This window comes from Drechmeria coniospora, chromosome 03 (genome assembly GCF_001625195.1).
Source record: "Drechmeria coniospora strain ARSEF 6962 chromosome 03, whole genome shotgun sequence".
In the NCBI taxonomy this organism is placed as follows: Eukaryota; Fungi; Ascomycota; class Sordariomycetes; order Hypocreales; family Ophiocordycipitaceae; genus Drechmeria; species Drechmeria coniospora.
In genome coordinates, this window is record NC_054391.1 from 4,089,589 (window position 1) to 4,106,293 (window position 16,705).

General features: G+C 57.1%; 6 protein-coding genes across 6 annotated transcripts; 4 read left to right on the forward strand and 2 right to left on the reverse strand.

Moving 5' to 3' along the window:
• Positions 1–2,599: 2,599 nt before the first annotated feature.
• DCS_06811 (aldose-1-epimerase) lies at positions 2,600–3,622 on the forward strand (the record flags this gene model as incomplete). Its single annotated transcript, XM_040804098.1, has 1 exon — positions 2,600–3,622. The coding sequence occupies one exon, from the start codon at positions 2,600–2,602 to the stop codon at positions 3,620–3,622; it is 1,023 nt and encodes a 340-aa protein (XP_040654202.1).
• Positions 3,623–3,918: 296 nt separating this feature from the next.
• DCS_06812 (transcriptional regulator) lies at positions 3,919–5,331 on the reverse strand (the record flags this gene model as incomplete). Its single annotated transcript, XM_040804099.1, has 2 exons — positions 3,919–5,076; positions 5,140–5,331. 2 exons carry the CDS (start codon positions 5,329–5,331, stop codon positions 3,919–3,921), a joined length of 1,350 nt encoding a protein of 449 aa, XP_040654203.1.
• A 1,352-nt stretch (positions 5,332–6,683) lies between these two features.
• On the forward strand, positions 6,684–10,770 carry DCS_06813 (glycosylphosphatidylinositol-N-acetylglucosaminyltransferase complex, subunit PIG-Q/GPI1; the record flags this gene model as incomplete). Its single annotated transcript, XM_040804100.1, has 7 exons — positions 6,684–6,786; positions 7,882–8,120; positions 8,273–8,431; positions 8,501–9,638; positions 9,699–10,160; positions 10,236–10,357; positions 10,459–10,770. The coding sequence occupies 7 exons, from the start codon at positions 6,684–6,686 to the stop codon at positions 10,768–10,770; spliced, it is 2,535 nt and encodes an 844-aa protein (XP_040654204.1).
• Positions 10,771–11,459: 689 nt separating this feature from the next.
• DCS_06814 (uncharacterized protein) lies at positions 11,460–12,837 on the forward strand (the record flags this gene model as incomplete). The annotated part of the gene is made up of 4 exons (XM_040804101.1): positions 11,460–11,514; positions 11,595–11,755; positions 11,875–12,579; positions 12,634–12,837. 4 exons carry the CDS (start codon positions 11,460–11,462, stop codon positions 12,835–12,837), a joined length of 1,125 nt encoding a protein of 374 aa, XP_040654205.1.
• A 253-nt stretch (positions 12,838–13,090) lies between these two features.
• On the reverse strand, positions 13,091–13,534 carry DCS_06815 (putative microtubule-associated protein; the record flags this gene model as incomplete). The annotated part of the gene is made up of 1 exon (XM_040804102.1): positions 13,091–13,534. The coding sequence occupies one exon, from the start codon at positions 13,532–13,534 to the stop codon at positions 13,091–13,093; it is 444 nt and encodes a 147-aa protein (XP_040654206.1).
• Positions 13,535–14,698: 1,164 nt separating this feature from the next.
• Positions 14,699–16,304, forward strand: DCS_06816 (phosphoglycerate mutase, 2,3-bisphosphoglycerate-independent; the record flags this gene model as incomplete). The annotated part of the gene is made up of 3 exons (XM_040804103.1): positions 14,699–14,971; positions 15,035–15,416; positions 15,478–16,304. 3 exons carry the CDS (start codon positions 14,699–14,701, stop codon positions 16,302–16,304), a joined length of 1,482 nt encoding a protein of 493 aa, XP_040654207.1.
• Between the last annotated feature and the right edge of the window lie 401 nt (positions 16,305–16,705).

The following is a 16,705-nucleotide window of genomic DNA, read 5'->3' on the forward strand; positions in this document are numbered from 1 at the left end:
TGATGTGTCGTCGGCACACCGCTTAGTTTCGTCTGTCCTCAACCAGGTGACTGACTGGCCGATGGATGTCTTGTATGCGATGCCAACAATCGTGTTCTCGATGCGGGAATGAGCCAAAAATGCAGAATAGATGGACAAGGACCAAAATCGAATTGCGTCTGGTTTGGGGGAAATGGTCATTATTGATATGGCTGCAGAGGCAAGGTTTAGTGGCCGAGCTTGCAAAGGAGTATTAGTGTCGGCTTCGCAGGCACGTGGAGAGTCACACCGCATGCATGATTAATGCCTAGGCCAGGCGACGACGAGACAGACGTGCTTGTATGACGGCACGGTTGGTTCGCTCTCAAATGAAGCGTGCGTGTGTGGGAATTAATGCCAACAAGAAAACAAAATGACGACAACAATACTGGCAGTGCATGCCGTCGCTATCATTTGCATGTTCTTTCGTCCTGATTGAAGTGGGCATTAGGATATTCTTGACTCCATTTACGCCTCGCCACCCTCTTCACTTGCAACGACTGCATAGCGAATGATGCACTAACAAGACAGCGAATACCCGACATTATTGCTTCGCAACTTCTTCTCTTCTCTTGCTATATAGGCCAACAGCCATGTGCAACACAGTACCGGCACTGCAGCATCACATATTACAGGCGAAGACAGCCACGCGCAGTCCCAGTAGTGCCACGCCGGCCACTTGGGTTCAGTGTCAACGCCACGTCATGACTGCTCCTGTAGGAGGTGTTCTCGGTAAGGGGGCACATATTGGTACATCTGCACCGCACGGATGGCAAATACATTGACTCTCTCTCTCATGAATATTGCACTGTTCAGTGACACATCAGATCTCTGACGTCTCTCTGGCAGTCTGAGGAGTTGTACCAGCGTACGTCACAAATATAGCACAAGATAGAGCTCCAGAGAACCTACCACCTTACCTTGTGGGCCACAATATCAGCCCAAAGTCCCATCCGATAGAGGAGTCCACCCCCAACCACTGTGACAATTACGCTGCAGAACCCCGTGGCTCGGGTTCAGAGGCGAGCATGTCGAATAGCAGGCGGATCTGGGGACATGTCGATTCCTATCGGTTGGATACTGCAAGGTGATTAAAAGCTGGAGATGCGGAGGCGCTTGGAACGGAAATTTTGAATGACTAGATGAAGTGCTATGCTTGGTACTTGGTTGTCTCTCTTTGGGGGAAGCCTCACCCACATGACTGCCGCCTGCGTCGACCCGTGCCGGTTTGCAGATGCATAAGATGTAGGGCATTGATAATTATTCATGTATAAATTTCGGGTTTGGTGCCCATGGCAAAACGGAAAGTGCCTGAATACGCTGCGATATCTACTAACAGAGTGGAAATGAGGATTGTTGGTCTCTTCAGGGAGCGAGGATGAGCCCAAGAGGTCGAGGGGGGAGTCGTTAAATGGAAAGTCGACCCTCCATAACGGTTCTCGCGTATATAAAGGTTCAGCCAGATCACCTGGGCCATATTACCAACAGAAGGCGATCGATATTGACGACTAAGCCGAAGCGGCACCTGCTTTAAATGATGGTATGCTGTTTTGCCTCAGGAACAGCCTGTCGCACTCGGCTCATCACCCAGCACTGGCAATCTTCATGCTCTCCTTATTCCGGTCTAAAAGTATCGGTATTTGACCGAAAATTAGACAAAGATTCCAAAATGCCACCGAATATGCATCGTACCTCTGATTGATCCACGGGATCCTCAACACCATTGAGCTCCTAGCTGCTGCCGCCGTTATCCGTTCGTGAAGGGGCGCGTATTCTCGCAGTCGAAAGCAGTAGGTACGAGTAGTTCATTTGATCAGGGTATTTACTCTTGTGGTCTGTACAGAGGAGAGTCTGTTGGTGAGTGGATCATACATGCACGGCTGCAAGGTTGGATGTTGTACGCAGGACACACCATTCTGTTTGGGAAGCACGAATTTGAATACGTAGGAAGGAATAGAGCAACGTTCAAGGCAAGGCATGTACGCACTCGCTGGCAGGTTTCACTCAGCATTTTATTCAATGGCATTTCTCTTTCAGCTCGGCGATGACGTCTAATGTCGGAGGGAAGAATTGCCGGGTCATGGATCAATCAATCGACCTTTCCATATGAATACAACAAATCTATGGATGCACTTGTACTAATTGAAAGTGGTTCATTTCCTCGACAATACTTGCGGTCGTGCAAGTATACGTGAGCAACTCGGAGGAAGGTAATGTGACTAATCGTGAAGGAAGCTGTCGTAACCCATTACCACTCTCCACGATCCGATCGGCTCCTGCACGATCCCCGTGCTCGCCTTCGTAAGCTCATTCATTGCGTCATCGACCGTACAAGTATGCGGGTATGCGGGCATGCATACCGACATCCTCGTCCAACGAGGCTGTAATTATTTTACCCCTCTCCGGTCCGAACCTTCGAGCATGGACACCACCCCTCTTCTTCCATAGACGAGCTTGCAACGATTAATTTCCATTGCTCTCCCCAGAACCCAGAACCCCAAAACCCCACATCAAACAATCCACCGACCAAAAAAATATCATTCCAGAAAGCATAAAACAGCAATTTCCACGGCAGCCAGTCATGCCAGACGCTCCTTTCACCTTTCTGCCTCTCGGAGCCACGATCCAGTCTGTCAAGGTCAAGGGCATCAACATCGTCCTCGGCTTCCCTACGCAAGACCAATATGTAAAGCATAACACGCCGTACTTTGGAGAGACCATCGGTCGTGTGGCCAACCGCATCAAAGATGGAAAGATTGACGACCTCAACGGTGCCGCCTACACGCTCGCCGTCAACAATGGGCCCAACAGTCTGCACGGTGGCATCGTCGGTTGGGGCAAACGCATCTGGGACGGCCCGGGGCCGGTGGGCACCAGACAGATACCGGGCATCGACGGTCTCGAAGGTGGGGAGAGCGTCACCTTCACCCTCGTGAGTGAGGACGGCGATGAAGGCTTCCCCGGGACGGTCGAAGCCCGCGTCACCTACACGACTGGGACCCAGCGTCTTCATGGCCAGGAGGCCATCGTCTTGGGCATCGAATACGAGGCCTCGCTCGTCGGAGGCGCGGACGAGACCGTGATCAACATGACGAATCACTCGTACTTTAACCTCACGGGTGATGACACCATCGATGGCACCGTCGTCACACTCGGCACCAACAACCACCTCCCCGTCGATGCCAGCCTCATCCCCACCGGCCGGCCCGTACCGTACGCGGCCGTCGAGACGACGAAGCCCTTTGTCCTCACGACGACGGAGCCTAGCGTCGACAACTGCTTCGTCGACGGCACCGAGCCCTCTTCCGTACCCATCGACACACGCGCCCGTTCGCTGGCTCTCCACCTCTCGGCCCACCACCCCAAGACAGGAATCCATCTCGAAGTTCTCAGCACCGAGCCTGCCTTTCAGTTCTATACGGGCGACTACACCGACGTTCCAGCCGTCGAGGGCGCGCCGCGGAGGGGGCCCCGCAGCGGCTTCTGCTGTGAGCCGGGCAGGTTCGTGAACGCGTGCAACGTGCCCGAGTGGAGAGACATGACGAGGCTGAAGAAGGGAGAAAAGTATGGTGCGAGGATTGTGTACAGAGTATGGGCCGACTGAGGGCGTTGCTATTGGGACATGGACTCCTGCTTCTGCTCCCGTTCCGTCCCGTCCCGTCCCATCTCCTCTGCTTGTGCAAGCCACCTACAGGTACATGAAATATCCGACGTAGGAAATGCGTGAGCCAAGTGACGCATGAGAGCAAGAATCCATTCATTCATTCGTTCGTCCGTTCGTTCGTTCGTTCATTCATTCATTCCCTCACTCGCCGCTGACCCAATAACAAAACAGCTCGCCCGTACAACGAGACCACCAAGTCATGTCGTAAAAGACACGAGGTGACGGTGAGCCGGAACTCAGTCCGAATCGCTATCGTCGCCCAGAAAGGCGAGGTCCGCCTGGGCCCGTCGACGCTTCAACGCAAAGGTCTCGTACTCGCTCCCGTCCTCGTCCTCGTCCTTGTCCTCGACCCCACGCTCGCCCCCTTTTTGCTCGTCATCGGCCTCGCTGTCGTCACTGTCCGGCTTCATCGCCTTGCTCTTGCTGCGGCTTGTTCTCCTACCGCTGTTCATCCCCCATAGCTGGTTCATCTCCTGGGCCGCCTCGGCCTCGGCCTGGAGCTCCCGCGTCGCCTTGATCTCCCGCGCTTTGGCCTCGGAGAAGCGGCCCTCGATGCCGGCATCGGCGAGCATCTTCTTGAGGTGACGTATTTTGGCACGCACGTCATCTCCGTACCTTTTCAGCTCGTTGTGCCACAACTTGCGTATGCCGCACTTGACGAGATGGGATTGGAGCCTTTTCATCTCCGCTTCATTGCTGTCCTCTGGCGCCGCCTTCTTGGCCGCCGCTTTGGATCCCGGTTCCGGCCCTTCGCCTTTGGTCTTCTTCCTGCGCTTTGGTTGGGGAGGCTCGTCAATGACGTCCGAGTACTCCTCCTCCTCGACCACCGGCCGCTTTGTATCCTCGTCCGAGCCGTCCTGGTTCTTGACGGACTCCTTGTCGCTTTCGTCGCCATCGCGATTTGCGCCATCGCCCTCGTCGTTCGTGTCGCCCACTGCTTTGGCCTTTCGCTTGCCGCCTGATGAGGAACTGTTCGCATGGAAATCATCTTCATCTGATTCAGCCCCGTTAGACTTGCGACGGGCCGCCGCCTTGGCCAGCTTTGGATCCCTTTTGGCTGCCGTGGAGGCCTTTTTCTTGGAGCCTTTCATTTCGTCCTTGGATGCAACCCCCCTCTTGTTGTCGGAGGATTTGCTGCTCGGCAAGACATGGTGCTCATCTGACACGGTCGCTTTGGACTTGCGATGTGCTGCCGACTTTTTTACTTCTGAATTCCTCTCATTCTCCAAGCTCGCCTTTGACTCTTCGCCCTTGGTCGTCTTTCGCGAAGGGGATGCGCGTTTGTGCCGCTTCGGACTCGGTGTCTCTGCTTCCGGGGACTGACGCTTGGTTCCCGATTTCGACTGAGCCTTTTTCTCTTCGCGTCCGGGTACCCAGCCGTCAAGAAGCTTGTCCTGAGGCACTTTTGTTGAGCACTATCGAATGCTGGCGTGTTGACAAGATTTACATGCACTTACGACATATTCCTTGATGAGCAGCTTGCTCTTCTGCTTCCACTCAGGGCATACGAAGAAGCCTTCTTCAAGACCGAGTTGCTCCTCGGCGTGTCGGCGGACCTTGTTGACGGACGTCGTGTCTGGATCGGCGGCGTATACCGTGCAGGTGCCATCGATGAGAGCCTTCTCGAGCGCGTTGGTGGTTGGCGCCATGAGGGGCGATGGGACGTCAGGGTAAGAGGATGCCAATGCGTCTGATGTGGAGATGAAACTTTTCTATGATGCTAAAAGGTCTTTGTTTCGAGATCATTGGACGCCGTGGACGTCGCGCTGATGTGAACGACGTGCCGCGAAAGTTAAAGTCACATCGTTGACCTTGATGCCGTTCGCGACATGGGCAGCCGCTGAGTGATTGTCGCCACTATGCTCTTTTTGGTAATTAGTGGCGCTGCTTCACTGGTTGACTACTAAGTCAATCCCGTACAGACGAAGCATTTAAATTATTACAGTAAAAATTACATGCACTTGTAAGTAAGTACAGTACGGAGCACTCCATACTAGGCAGTAGTTAGATGTACTTACTGACCAAGTACAGGACGGGGTGCTTGTACGAGCACATGTACAGCAAATTCGGCAATAATTACAGTGTACCCCGTACCTGTAACTAGCTGTATTTATCGACAACGACCATTGTGACGACGTGCCCAAAGGCCTCCTTGTGCTGAAATGATTCTAAAAAAAAAGGGTCCGTCAGTATCCATCCATTTCAGGTGCCTCGTTCGCATCTTGCAAATCGTGACGGATTCTTTCGATATTTATTCTTACTTTTTTATTCGCAAGGCAATTGCAGGTGTCCCTATTTTGGCGAAATAGTTTGCTTGTGGCGGAACACTGCTTGTACGTCCATGAACAAAGGTGTTCTGCCGATCCGTAGACTATTTATTACCTGCTTGCAGACTGCCATACCTTGCAAGTCCGCAGCGATTCAGCCATCCTCGACGGGCATGGCAAGTTGAAGATGATGCTGAGCGACGTACTACGTATCTGTGATTGCATTTCTGGCTGATCCAAACGAGGAGATGAAATGTTACGAGGATTCGCTCCAAATCTTTCTTGTTGTCTTGGGCGTGTTCGCTTTCGACACGCGTGACCAACCACTGAAATGGGGATAAATCGCCGCCGCCAAACCCGAGACTTCCCACCTGCACATCTCACGAACGGCATAGAACGAACCGTCCATGGTGGTCAAAATGTCGGCGTCTCTTGCACCGGAATGTAATGAAGTCAAAGAGTAGGCGCACATTTCCCATTCAACGCGCATTCGTCTCTGACAAAGCTGGCAGACGCTACGACACGTGCTTCCTGAAATGGTACAGCGAGAGTGAGTTGACCGCCCTTCGCCATCGTCGTCTCCGCCTGCTCATATGTCGCCTCTTCCTTCCAGAGTATCTGCGGGGCGCCGAAAAGGATAACAAGGAGTGTGCCGGCCTCTTCAAAGAGTATTCAAAATGCCTCAATGTGCGAAAGCCGGTCGATGGGTGTTGCGTGTCGGATCAGAAGTTAACATGGATGTGCAGGTCGCGCTGAAGGAACGGGGCATCGACAAGCTCCTCGACGAGGCACGGGACGATAACAAGGAAAACGACACGAGGCTTACGACACCAAAGCGTAAGTTTTTTCATCATCATTGCCGCCAAGATCTTGCTCGTCTCACTGTGCACAGAATAGCGAGCTCGCGCGGCTTGCTGGCACGGACGGAGCCGAGAGTTGGGAGCCTGGGGTGGACGCAGACTGCAGGCAGCATGTAGAAACTCGCCACACAATTCAACATCCAACCTTTGCACGCAGTTATCACCATCTACAACATCATCTACAATATATCATGCCATACCGCACCATACCGCAAAATACCATACCATTTCTGCTCCTCAAGTCTCGATTGAGCTCATTGACCTTTGCTGTCCACTCCTCCCACCCCTCCTCTTCTTGGATGTCGACCAGCCGGGGAATGCTGTCTGAAATTGGCCATGTGCAATTGCTGCCACGTGATTCGCCCCAAACCGCCACCCCGAGTCCTCCCCCGCTGAGCTGGTTGTGGATGCACTGCAAGTACTATTACTTGTAGTTATACTAGTGATGAAGCGAGGGGGTGCGGAGTACAATGTACTTGAACAGTAAGTAATTACTTGCACCTACAGTACTTTCGATGGCGGTGTATTACCGGCGTACAGGCGTACAGGCGTACATGCAATTTCCGCTGGCCACTAATATTACTTACTGCTGGACTGGACTTATTTCTTGTAGGTATCGCTCCTAGTATTATTCCATGTCCTTATCTGCTCTAACTCGCACGCGAACCTCGAGCCGCCGCTGATCCTCCCCCTCTCCTCCAACGGCAATTTCCATTGCGAGTTCCTGGCCGGTTGAGCCTCCGGTCCGTCCCTCCGTCGTGCACATCGAACCGATCGCACCTCTCAAGCAGCGCTTCGGCTGTTGCATCGCGGCAAGTCGTCATCGAAGCCGGCCTCCGCTCCCTCCTCTCCCGGTCTGTCGGCTTGCGTCACGGTCCCGAGCCAACGACCTCCCTCCATTGCGACGTCCAGCTACGGGCCATTATTCCTATTTCCATTCCTCGCAGGCCTCGGCCGGAAGGAAAGAAAGAATCGACGAGCAAGTTCACGCATCCGTCTCACGGCATGTGCTGCCTGCAGACGTAGCGATCTATGCACCCGTTCTCCATCCTCACGCTCGGCATCTTTGTAGCTGGCTACATCACCGCCCGCTGGGACCTCGTCACCCGCCTCTATGAGCTCGCCATCTTTGCTGCCGAGTACGGAGTTGTCGTGTGTTCTCCCGCCCTCTCCGGGAGGATGTCTGTGCCTGCTAATCCACCCTTCCTCCGTCCACAGATTCGCGCGGCAAGAGGCGTCGTCGGATTGACTGCCCTATTCCTCGCCATCTTCGCTCCCGTCGCATTCCTCGCGGGCAAGGAAACCCATCTGGTACGGATCCCCCCGGACCAATACTTGCATGAACAGATGGGTGTGGCGACACGCAGGCTGACATGGCCCACTGCAGCATCCCCAGACGCCAGGCCTCGGCGTCTCCGCACGAGAACAGCTTCGCCGCCGCGGCTCCTTCTGACGACCGATAGCCCACGCGGACAGGGTCTCTTGTCATGGTAGAACATGATGGCTTGATGCGCGTGTTTTGGCCGACCGATGCGTGCAAGTCGGACCGGCCCGGCGTCGTGGTCGGATGGAGGAACTCGACCCTCGACGTCCTCGTCGTGGCCGTCCTGGAAGACGTCGATGTATGCCCTGTGCCCTTCGAGTTCCCGTGTGGATGAGAAAGGCTGCTGACGAAACGATGACGCACGCAGGCCCACGACGTCGAGTTTCACCTCAAATTGGGCACCTTCTTTCGCGGCTGCCCTCACAGCCCGAGCCGGATCTACGAGGTCTGCGGTCACTCCTCGATGCACGTCCTCGGGGTCTCGAATCCGACAGACGCCGAAGGTGCCGATCCTTCATGGGTGCGCGCGACGACGACGCCATCCTCGAAGCGGCCCGTCATCAACTGCGCCAAGGCCTCGAGTGTCCAGCTCATCCTCTACGACCGGCCCGGGCCCAAGGCGATGCAGTACATCTCGCTCGACCCCATGGCCTTGGCCCTCGGCGATAAAGGCTCGGCCTGGGACAGCAGCAGCAAAGGTGCCGACGAGTCGAAGGGCGATGTCGAAAAGCAGGAACGAAAGGAAAACGAGGCTCGTCGAAGGCTCGTCGAGAAGCTGAAGCTGCACACCATCACCAATCGAGTGCCGTCCGCGAGGGACAAGGCCTTGTCCAAAATCATCCACCAGGTCAACTGGTCGTGGGAGCTGGACCAGGAACTGCAGAGGAATGTGGGCCGACTCGGTCCGCGGCCGAGGCGCGGTCTCAGCGTCTCCGAGATGGTCGTCGAATCGGCGACGACGATGAGAAACTACGTCCTGCGCCAGCTCCGGGAGCTCTTCACCCTCTACCTGTTTCCCATCCTCCGACGCGGCTTCTGCCTCCTCCTCCTCGGCCATCGCGTCGTCGCCGAGGTCTTGCTCGTCATGCTCGAGTGGCAGCCGAACCCGGGGGGGGCCGCCCTCAAGGACATATCGGCGACGGCCCAGCAGATCGAGATTCGGCTGCAGCAGTTCTGCTACTGGCCGATGCAGTACTCGACCTTGCGTCGGCGAAACATGAACTGGGCGAGCGTGACCAACAGCCACCCGGACTACATCCGCTTCTACAACAGCCTCTGGCTCGTCGCCAACGACGTCATCATCGGCATCGCCCTCGGTTCCTACATCATCGACCACGCAGACTGGGTGGCCGCCGAGCTGGCACATCTCCTGCGGACCTACACGGTCGAGGCCCTCCACCAGAGCATCGAATGGCTCATGGGTTGGCCTGCCGGTCTGAAGCTCAACACCGAACTGGCCGCCTTTCTCGGTGATTTGTTTCTCTGGGTCATCGACTACTGGTCCAGTAAGTCTGCCGCCGCCTTCTCGTCCGCGTCGCCGTCCTGTCCGATGCTGACGTCTCCAGGCTGCATCGAGGCGCTGAGCCCGTTGCTGCCGCGGCTCCTCTGGTTCATCGGCTTCGCCTCCTTTGCCGGTGCGAGCATGCCCATCGCCATCTTCTCGGACCTCCTCTCCGTCCTGACCATCCACATCTACTCCTTCTACCTCGCCTCGGCGCGCATCTATCACTGGCAGCTCACCATCCTCCAGTCGCTCTTCCATCTCTTCCGCGGCAAGAAGCACAACGTTTTGCGGAACCGTATCGATTCCTGCGACTACGACCTCGACCAGCTGCTCGTCGGCACCATCCTTTTCACCCTCCTCTTCTTCTTGCTGCCGACCATGGTTGTCTTTTACCTCAATTTTGCGATTGCGAGAATGATCATCATTTCGATGAAGGCCGGCTTCGATACCTTGCTTTCTTGCTTGAATCACTTTCCACTTTTTGCCATCATGTTGCGGGTCAAGGACCCCGGACGGCTGCCAGGTGCGTTTCTCGGGAGCCGAGGAGGCTGGGTTCGTGCAGTGGAGGAGGGCGAAGAATAAAGACTGACAGGCGCAGGCGGCATTCAATTCGAACTCCGAGATACCCACGATTATAGAGCATCAAACACCACCACCACCACCACCACCACTACTACTAAGATTCCCAAGGAGCCGGCGACGTCGGTCATTTATCTCAGGGTTCGTTGTCCTTACTGTCCTGTCCTGCCCCGCCTGTCCTTTCCTTGTTTGCCTTTCTCGTCTTGAGCGGTGGGAGCGGAGACTGACACGATGATGGGTAGTCGATCCCGCTCAGCTTTGGGGCCATGTTCCACCAGTACTCGCAGATGGCGAACCGGATTCGGAAACACTACCTGTCACCTCGGGTGCTGCTCTGTCTGTTGACGGGGCAGTTCGTGCCGCCAATCGACCGGAAGAACCTTTACAGCCTGCAGTATAGCATGTTGCCGGCTAGGAGACCGACGGTGTGGGAGATGTGGCGGGTGGTGAACATGGAACTGCCCCAGAAGAAGCCGTTCCCGCTGCCAAACGTTCCTTCACTCCCAAACGGCGGTAGAAGGGGGGCGAACGGACGGGCGAGGTCGTATCACTAGTAGTAGTCGAGGTGAAGGAATAATATTAATCATTTGCACATGATGTTCACAGCATTCTTCACATGCTGCACATACTTACATGAAGCTTGGAGCCCACGAACTCTTCGTGGTTTGGTCGGGGCGTTTGATGCTCCACATGGGGACATGCGCCATCTCCGTTCAAATCGAATCCGCCATCCAGTGAGCCAAACGTGCAAGCTTCACCGGCATTGTCGGGAGTAGAATCTGGCTTGTAGCCTTTGTAGGAGGTTGGAATGCGGCCGTCCCTGGGTGAGGCGGCATGCCAATCGGAGCTGGAGTGGGGTCGAAAACGAGGGTGGCTTGGAACCTCGCAACTACCTGAGTATGGTTACCGACGTACTTATGACGAAGCGTCTAGAACCTCGACTCCATCCTTAATACGTTGCAAAAGACGGTTATTGAATCGACGTGCACAGGCCCAACCCGGATCGTTGGACTTGGTCGCCTCACCGGTCCATCCATCTTCGTTTTTTTCCTGCCTTGCGTTCTGCAAGCAAGACATAATCCGAGACGAGAGCCGCTGAGAGATCGAGAACGCCTGAGGCCCTGCATCCGCCAATCCAACGTGTAACGCAAGCTGGGCACGTCTGCTTCCTGCTACGTACCAGAGCAGTGCCGGGCGGGAACGAGGTCCTGACGCGTGCTCTTCCGACGAGGGTCAAGACACTATGGCCATGGACCCGAGCCCGCGCTTCTACCAGCACTTTCAAGCCAGCGTGGCGGGTGAGCAAGTCCCTGCGAAGCCGTTACGCTTTGCATCAAGAGGGATGGCCAGCTGACTGGCACATGTACGCACCTCGCAGTTCTCGAGGATCAGATAGAGCAATTGACATCTGCATCGGCTGTTGCGGGCGAGCGCCAGGACGCCATCAATCATCTCCTCGCTGGCATTGCCAAACTCCAAAATGAGGTCGCAGATGCCGCCGAGACCACACCGTCATATGACCGTAGGCAATACTCTGAGGTTCGGCCTGTCCATCCTCCCTCCTCCTCGATCACCTCCTCCATGTTACACACGCGCGCAAACGCACGCAAGCACGCACAGGCAGCGTCGGAATGGAGGCTTATTTCTCCTTTGCATAGACTATCAAGGGACTACAAGAGAAGCTCAACGAGACTGTCGCCAAGGTCAACCCCCGGACACGCTTCCAGTTCAAGCGCTCCGGAGCCGGCACTGCCCACGCCGACACGGACGGGGGTGTGTCGTCGAGAATCGACCCGAGATTGAATCCAGGGAGCTTTGCCATGAGCTCGGCACCGGCGGTTCCTTCGACGCGGTCCAACGATGCCGACAACGGCGGTGATGACGAAGTTGACACCCTTGGCCAGCTTCCTGCGAAACCATCGAGCGCGCGTGATTACAACTTGGAAATGTCGATGCCCGGCGTGGCCGGTATCCGCAAGCCCAGCTTCTCGACGGCCAGCAACATCGGCATCTCGAACCAGTCGGGGCTGCACATAATCCTGCCATCGTCGGCAGCTCGCGCGACCGCCTCGGGTAGTCTCACCGACTTGACTGGCTGCATCGTCGACATGTCGGTCCCCACCGCGACTGGCCAGCCCTTTGCCGGCCTTGCGCTCAAAAACATCCGCGGCAGCCTCATCGTCGCCGGCCGCGTGAACGGACCGGTCCATATGACGGCCATCGCCGACAGCATCGTCGTCGTCGTAGCCCGCCAAGTCCGGATCCACGAATGCAGGAACGTGCACCTCTACCTGCACTGCAGCAGCCACCCGATCATCGAGGACTGTACGGGCATGCGCTTCGCGCCGCTCCCCGCCCCCTACGTACTCTTTCACCTCCCCATCGGTGGCTGATCCATGGTGCTAACAGTGAGGCAGATGACGGAATCCGAAGGCAACACGGAGAACCAGTGGGACCAGGTGGATGACTTCAAGTGGCTCAAGGCCGGTCACAGCCCCAACTGGACCGTCCTGCCCGACGAAGAAGTGCTCGACGCCGATGTGTGGACAAAGATCGTGCCGGGCCAGCCTGGCGCGAGCATGCAGGAAACGCTGGCCAAGGTTGGCTTGCCGCGAGGGTAGAGCTCGTACGGGTCCGCAGGGGGGGCAGGCTACCGGCCTTTCGAAGAAGAGCAGACGAATCCATGTGATATATGCTGGACTGGGCAACGCCCATGGCCCGCGTGGAGTAGAAGTTTACCCAGTAACGCTTTTGCATCCTCCAACGCCAATGAGAGAAAAACTAGGGGAAAAGCCGCCAACCAACAGCGCTTGCTTGGTCCACCAACGTGTGCAGTGCACGGGAAGAAGGGACAGGGACCCATCACATGACATGTCACGACTCCATCTTCACATCGGCTCCTGCCCCGTCGTCCTTTCCAAACCGAACGCCGCCCTCGCGCAGGCTCTCAAGAAGGGCGCGCTGGAGCTTGATCCTCTCCTCGAGCTCCTTCATCTCGCACCGCTGCTCGTCGAGGGAGCGTGTCATGTCCGGCAGGGTGCGGACCTGGGCGCGGGCGTGCTGCAGCTTGTGCTTGAGGGCATCGGTCGCACCCGGCACGTCCTTGAACGAGAGCTGCTCGCCATTGCCTTGAATACCGGTGCCCGCCGTCGCGTTCCTCGTCGCCGACGAGCCTGACGTGGTCGTGTCTGTGGTGATGCCCGACGATGACTGGATGCCGGCACGGACCTTGGCCAGCACCGTCGACAGCTCCGACAGGGAGTCGAGATCGTCGGGTGACAGCGAGGGAGGGAGACCGAGGGCGTTCTGGCCGTCCATGGCGGACGTTGCAAGCGACAAATGCTCGCCTGCTTGCTTTCTTTCCGCTTCCAACCAACCGAGGATGAGAGGGGGGGGGCGGGTTGCGGGCGTGGCTCCGGGGAAATGCGCGCTCGGAAGCGGGGACTCGTTGCTGCGGCCAAATAGGGTTTTTTTTTTGCGGGAGATGCCTTGGGCTGAGACGGATTGGATGACTTTTGTGATGGGACGGGAGACGGGATGGGTTGCGTTGCGTTGATCTGGGTCGGTGGAACTGGATAGATGGAGTCGTCATTCGATGCGTTATCGGCCTAGATCCATCCACGACGAACAACCCCCCCACCTCTGAATTTACAAAGCCAAAACTACCTAGTAAGTAAGTACAAGTGCCGAACGGCGCTACTTACAGCACACTGCTTTCCGACCGTAGGTACATACTACAGTAGGTAGGTAGCCAGCCAGCGTACTTATAGTGGGGTGGCAAAAGTGTCGATTAACTTTGTCGTGGTGCGCTACCAAAATTGAATCGTCACTTTTGTCTACTGTAGTGACTGTAGCAGGTACCGGCCTACCCACCCTACAGGCTATCGCAACCCTCAGGCACGCAGCTCCCTCTCCCTCCAACAACAAAACTACGAGCCAATTGGTATCCCTAGGCCCGACCGAGATCCCTTCCACCATGTCCAAAACCGAGCACAAGGCCTGCCTCAGTATGTCGACCCCTAACCCGCTGCCCCGCCGTCGTCACCATGGCCGAGGCGAAGAGGCAGATACGCAGCCGTCCGTCACCTCGTCCGCTGCTGCTTCCTCGTCCTCTCCTCCCGCCTCTCCTCTCCTCTCTCCTCTCCTCTCTCCTCCTCCCTCTCTTCCTCCCTCTCCTCCTCCCCCCCCCTCCTCCTCATACTCCTCCTCCTCCTCCTCCTCGACCTCCTCCTCCTCGGCCTCCTCCTCCCCCTCCTCGCCTGTCCCTTCGCCGCCCGACCGGTGGGCCGGACGGCGAGAAGGTTGCCTCCGCCAAGCGTCCCGATTTCGTCCTCGTTCTCTGCTTCATCCTCGTCTATCTCGAACTCGCCTGGCTAATTCTCTTGCTGCTGCGCTCCCGCAGTCGTCATTGATGGCTGGGGCATTCCCTCCGAGTCCAGCCCGAAGGATGGCGACGCCATCACCAACGCCAACACGCCCGTCATGGATGAGCTGTCCAAGAACCCCCACGGCTTCACCGAGCTCGAGGCCTCCTCCCTCGCCGTCGGTCTTCCCGAGGGTTTGATGGGCAACTCGGAAGTCGGTCACCTCAACATCGGTGCGGGACGTGTCGTCTGGCAGGACGTTGTCCGCATCGACCAGTCCATCAAGAAGAACGAGCTTGTCGACAACGAAGTCATCAAGAAGACGTTCCAGAGTGCCGCTGCCGGCAATGGCCGCCTTCACCTCTGCGGCCTCGTCTCCCACGGCGGTGTCGTACGTCTCGTCCCCGCCTCGGCGCCTGCCTCGGGTCCGTCGCCACCGCTGACATCCGGCTAGCACTCGAAGCAGGAGCACCTGTACGCCCTTCTCCGGGCCGCCAAGGAGTACGCCGTCCCGCACGTCTACATCCACTTCTTCGGCGACGGCCGTGACACCGACCCCAAGTCGGGCGCCGGCTACATGCAGGAGCTCGTCGACTACCTCAAGGAGGTGGGCGTCGGCCAGATCGCCACCGTCGTCGGCCGATACTACGCCATGGATCGCGACAAGCGCTGGGAGCGTGTCGAGATCGCCCTCAACGGCCTGTGCCACGGCGTCGGCGAGGCCAGCGAGGACCCCGTCGCGACGGTCAAGGCTCGGTACGAAAACGGCGGGTCCAAGGACAAGGATGAGTTCCTCACGCCCATCATCGTCGGTGGTGCCGACGGTAGAATCCAAGGTGGGTCGACTGTCGTGCCGGCTGCACGGGCTGATGACTGACGACGGCCCGTCACCGCCAGACGACGACACCATCTTCTTCTTCAACTACCGATCCGACCGCGTCCGACAGATCACGCAGCTCCTCGGCGACGTCGATCGATCGGTCCTTCCCGACTTCAAGTATCCCAAGATCAGCAAGCTCGTGTCCATGACCAAGTACAAGACCGAGTACCCCTTCGAGGTCGCCTTTGAGCCCCAGCGCATGGACAACGTCCTGGCCGAGTGGCTTGGCAAGCAGGATGTCGAGCAGGTGCACGTGGCCGAGACGGAAAAGTACGCCCACGTCACCTTCTTCTTCAACGGCGGTGTCGAGAAGGCCTTTCACCTCGAGACGCGCGACCAGGACCAGGACCTCGTCCCCTCCAACAAGTCGGTCCCCACCTACGACAAGGCGCCCGAGATGTCTGCCGACGGCGTCGCCGACCAGGTCTGCAAGCGCCTCGGCGAGCAAAAGTTCCCCTTTGTCATGAACAACTTTGCGCCCCCGGACATGGTGGGCCACACGGGCGACTACGACGCCGCCATCATCGGCTGCGAGGCCACCGACAAGGCCATCGGCAAGATCGTCGAGGCCTGCAAGAAGGAGAACTACATCCTCTTCATCACGGCCGACCACGGAAACGCCGAGGAGATGAAGTTTGACGACGGCAAGCCCAAGACAAGCCACACGACGAACAAGGTGCCCCTGATCATGGCCAACGCGCCTGAGGGCTGGAGCCTGAAGAAGAACGGCGGCGTCCTGGGCGACGTGGCGCCCACCATCCTGTCGGCCATGGGTCTTCCTCAACCCGAGGAGATGACGGGCGAGTCGCTCCTTGCAAAGGACCTTAAGCGGAGCGCCGAGTAACGGCTGCGACGGCGCCTGCGACGGAGGACCACGGCAAGACTCGAGGGCGTGGCTCGAGCGGTAGAATGGAGCGCATCATGCCCTCCTTCGTAGGAGGCATGCTTGGAGCATCGCATGTACGAAACGGCAGCGATAGACGGCTGGAGCATTGTGCATGGACAAAAAGTACTTGACAAAATGAACGAGCTTACCCATCCATCTGCGCTGACGGGTGCAAGTGGTGCCCCGTCCCCCAAGTGCTCCCCCCTCGCGAAACCTTGCATGGTTCATGGCTTGCGAATATCACACGATGGATTGCGCACACATCAACTACTGGGTACCTATGGAATTTTGTGGTTTCGTAGCTGTGCATGATAGAGTTGTGGGCGTATGATAGCTACACACACGGATGCCTCCGTCCA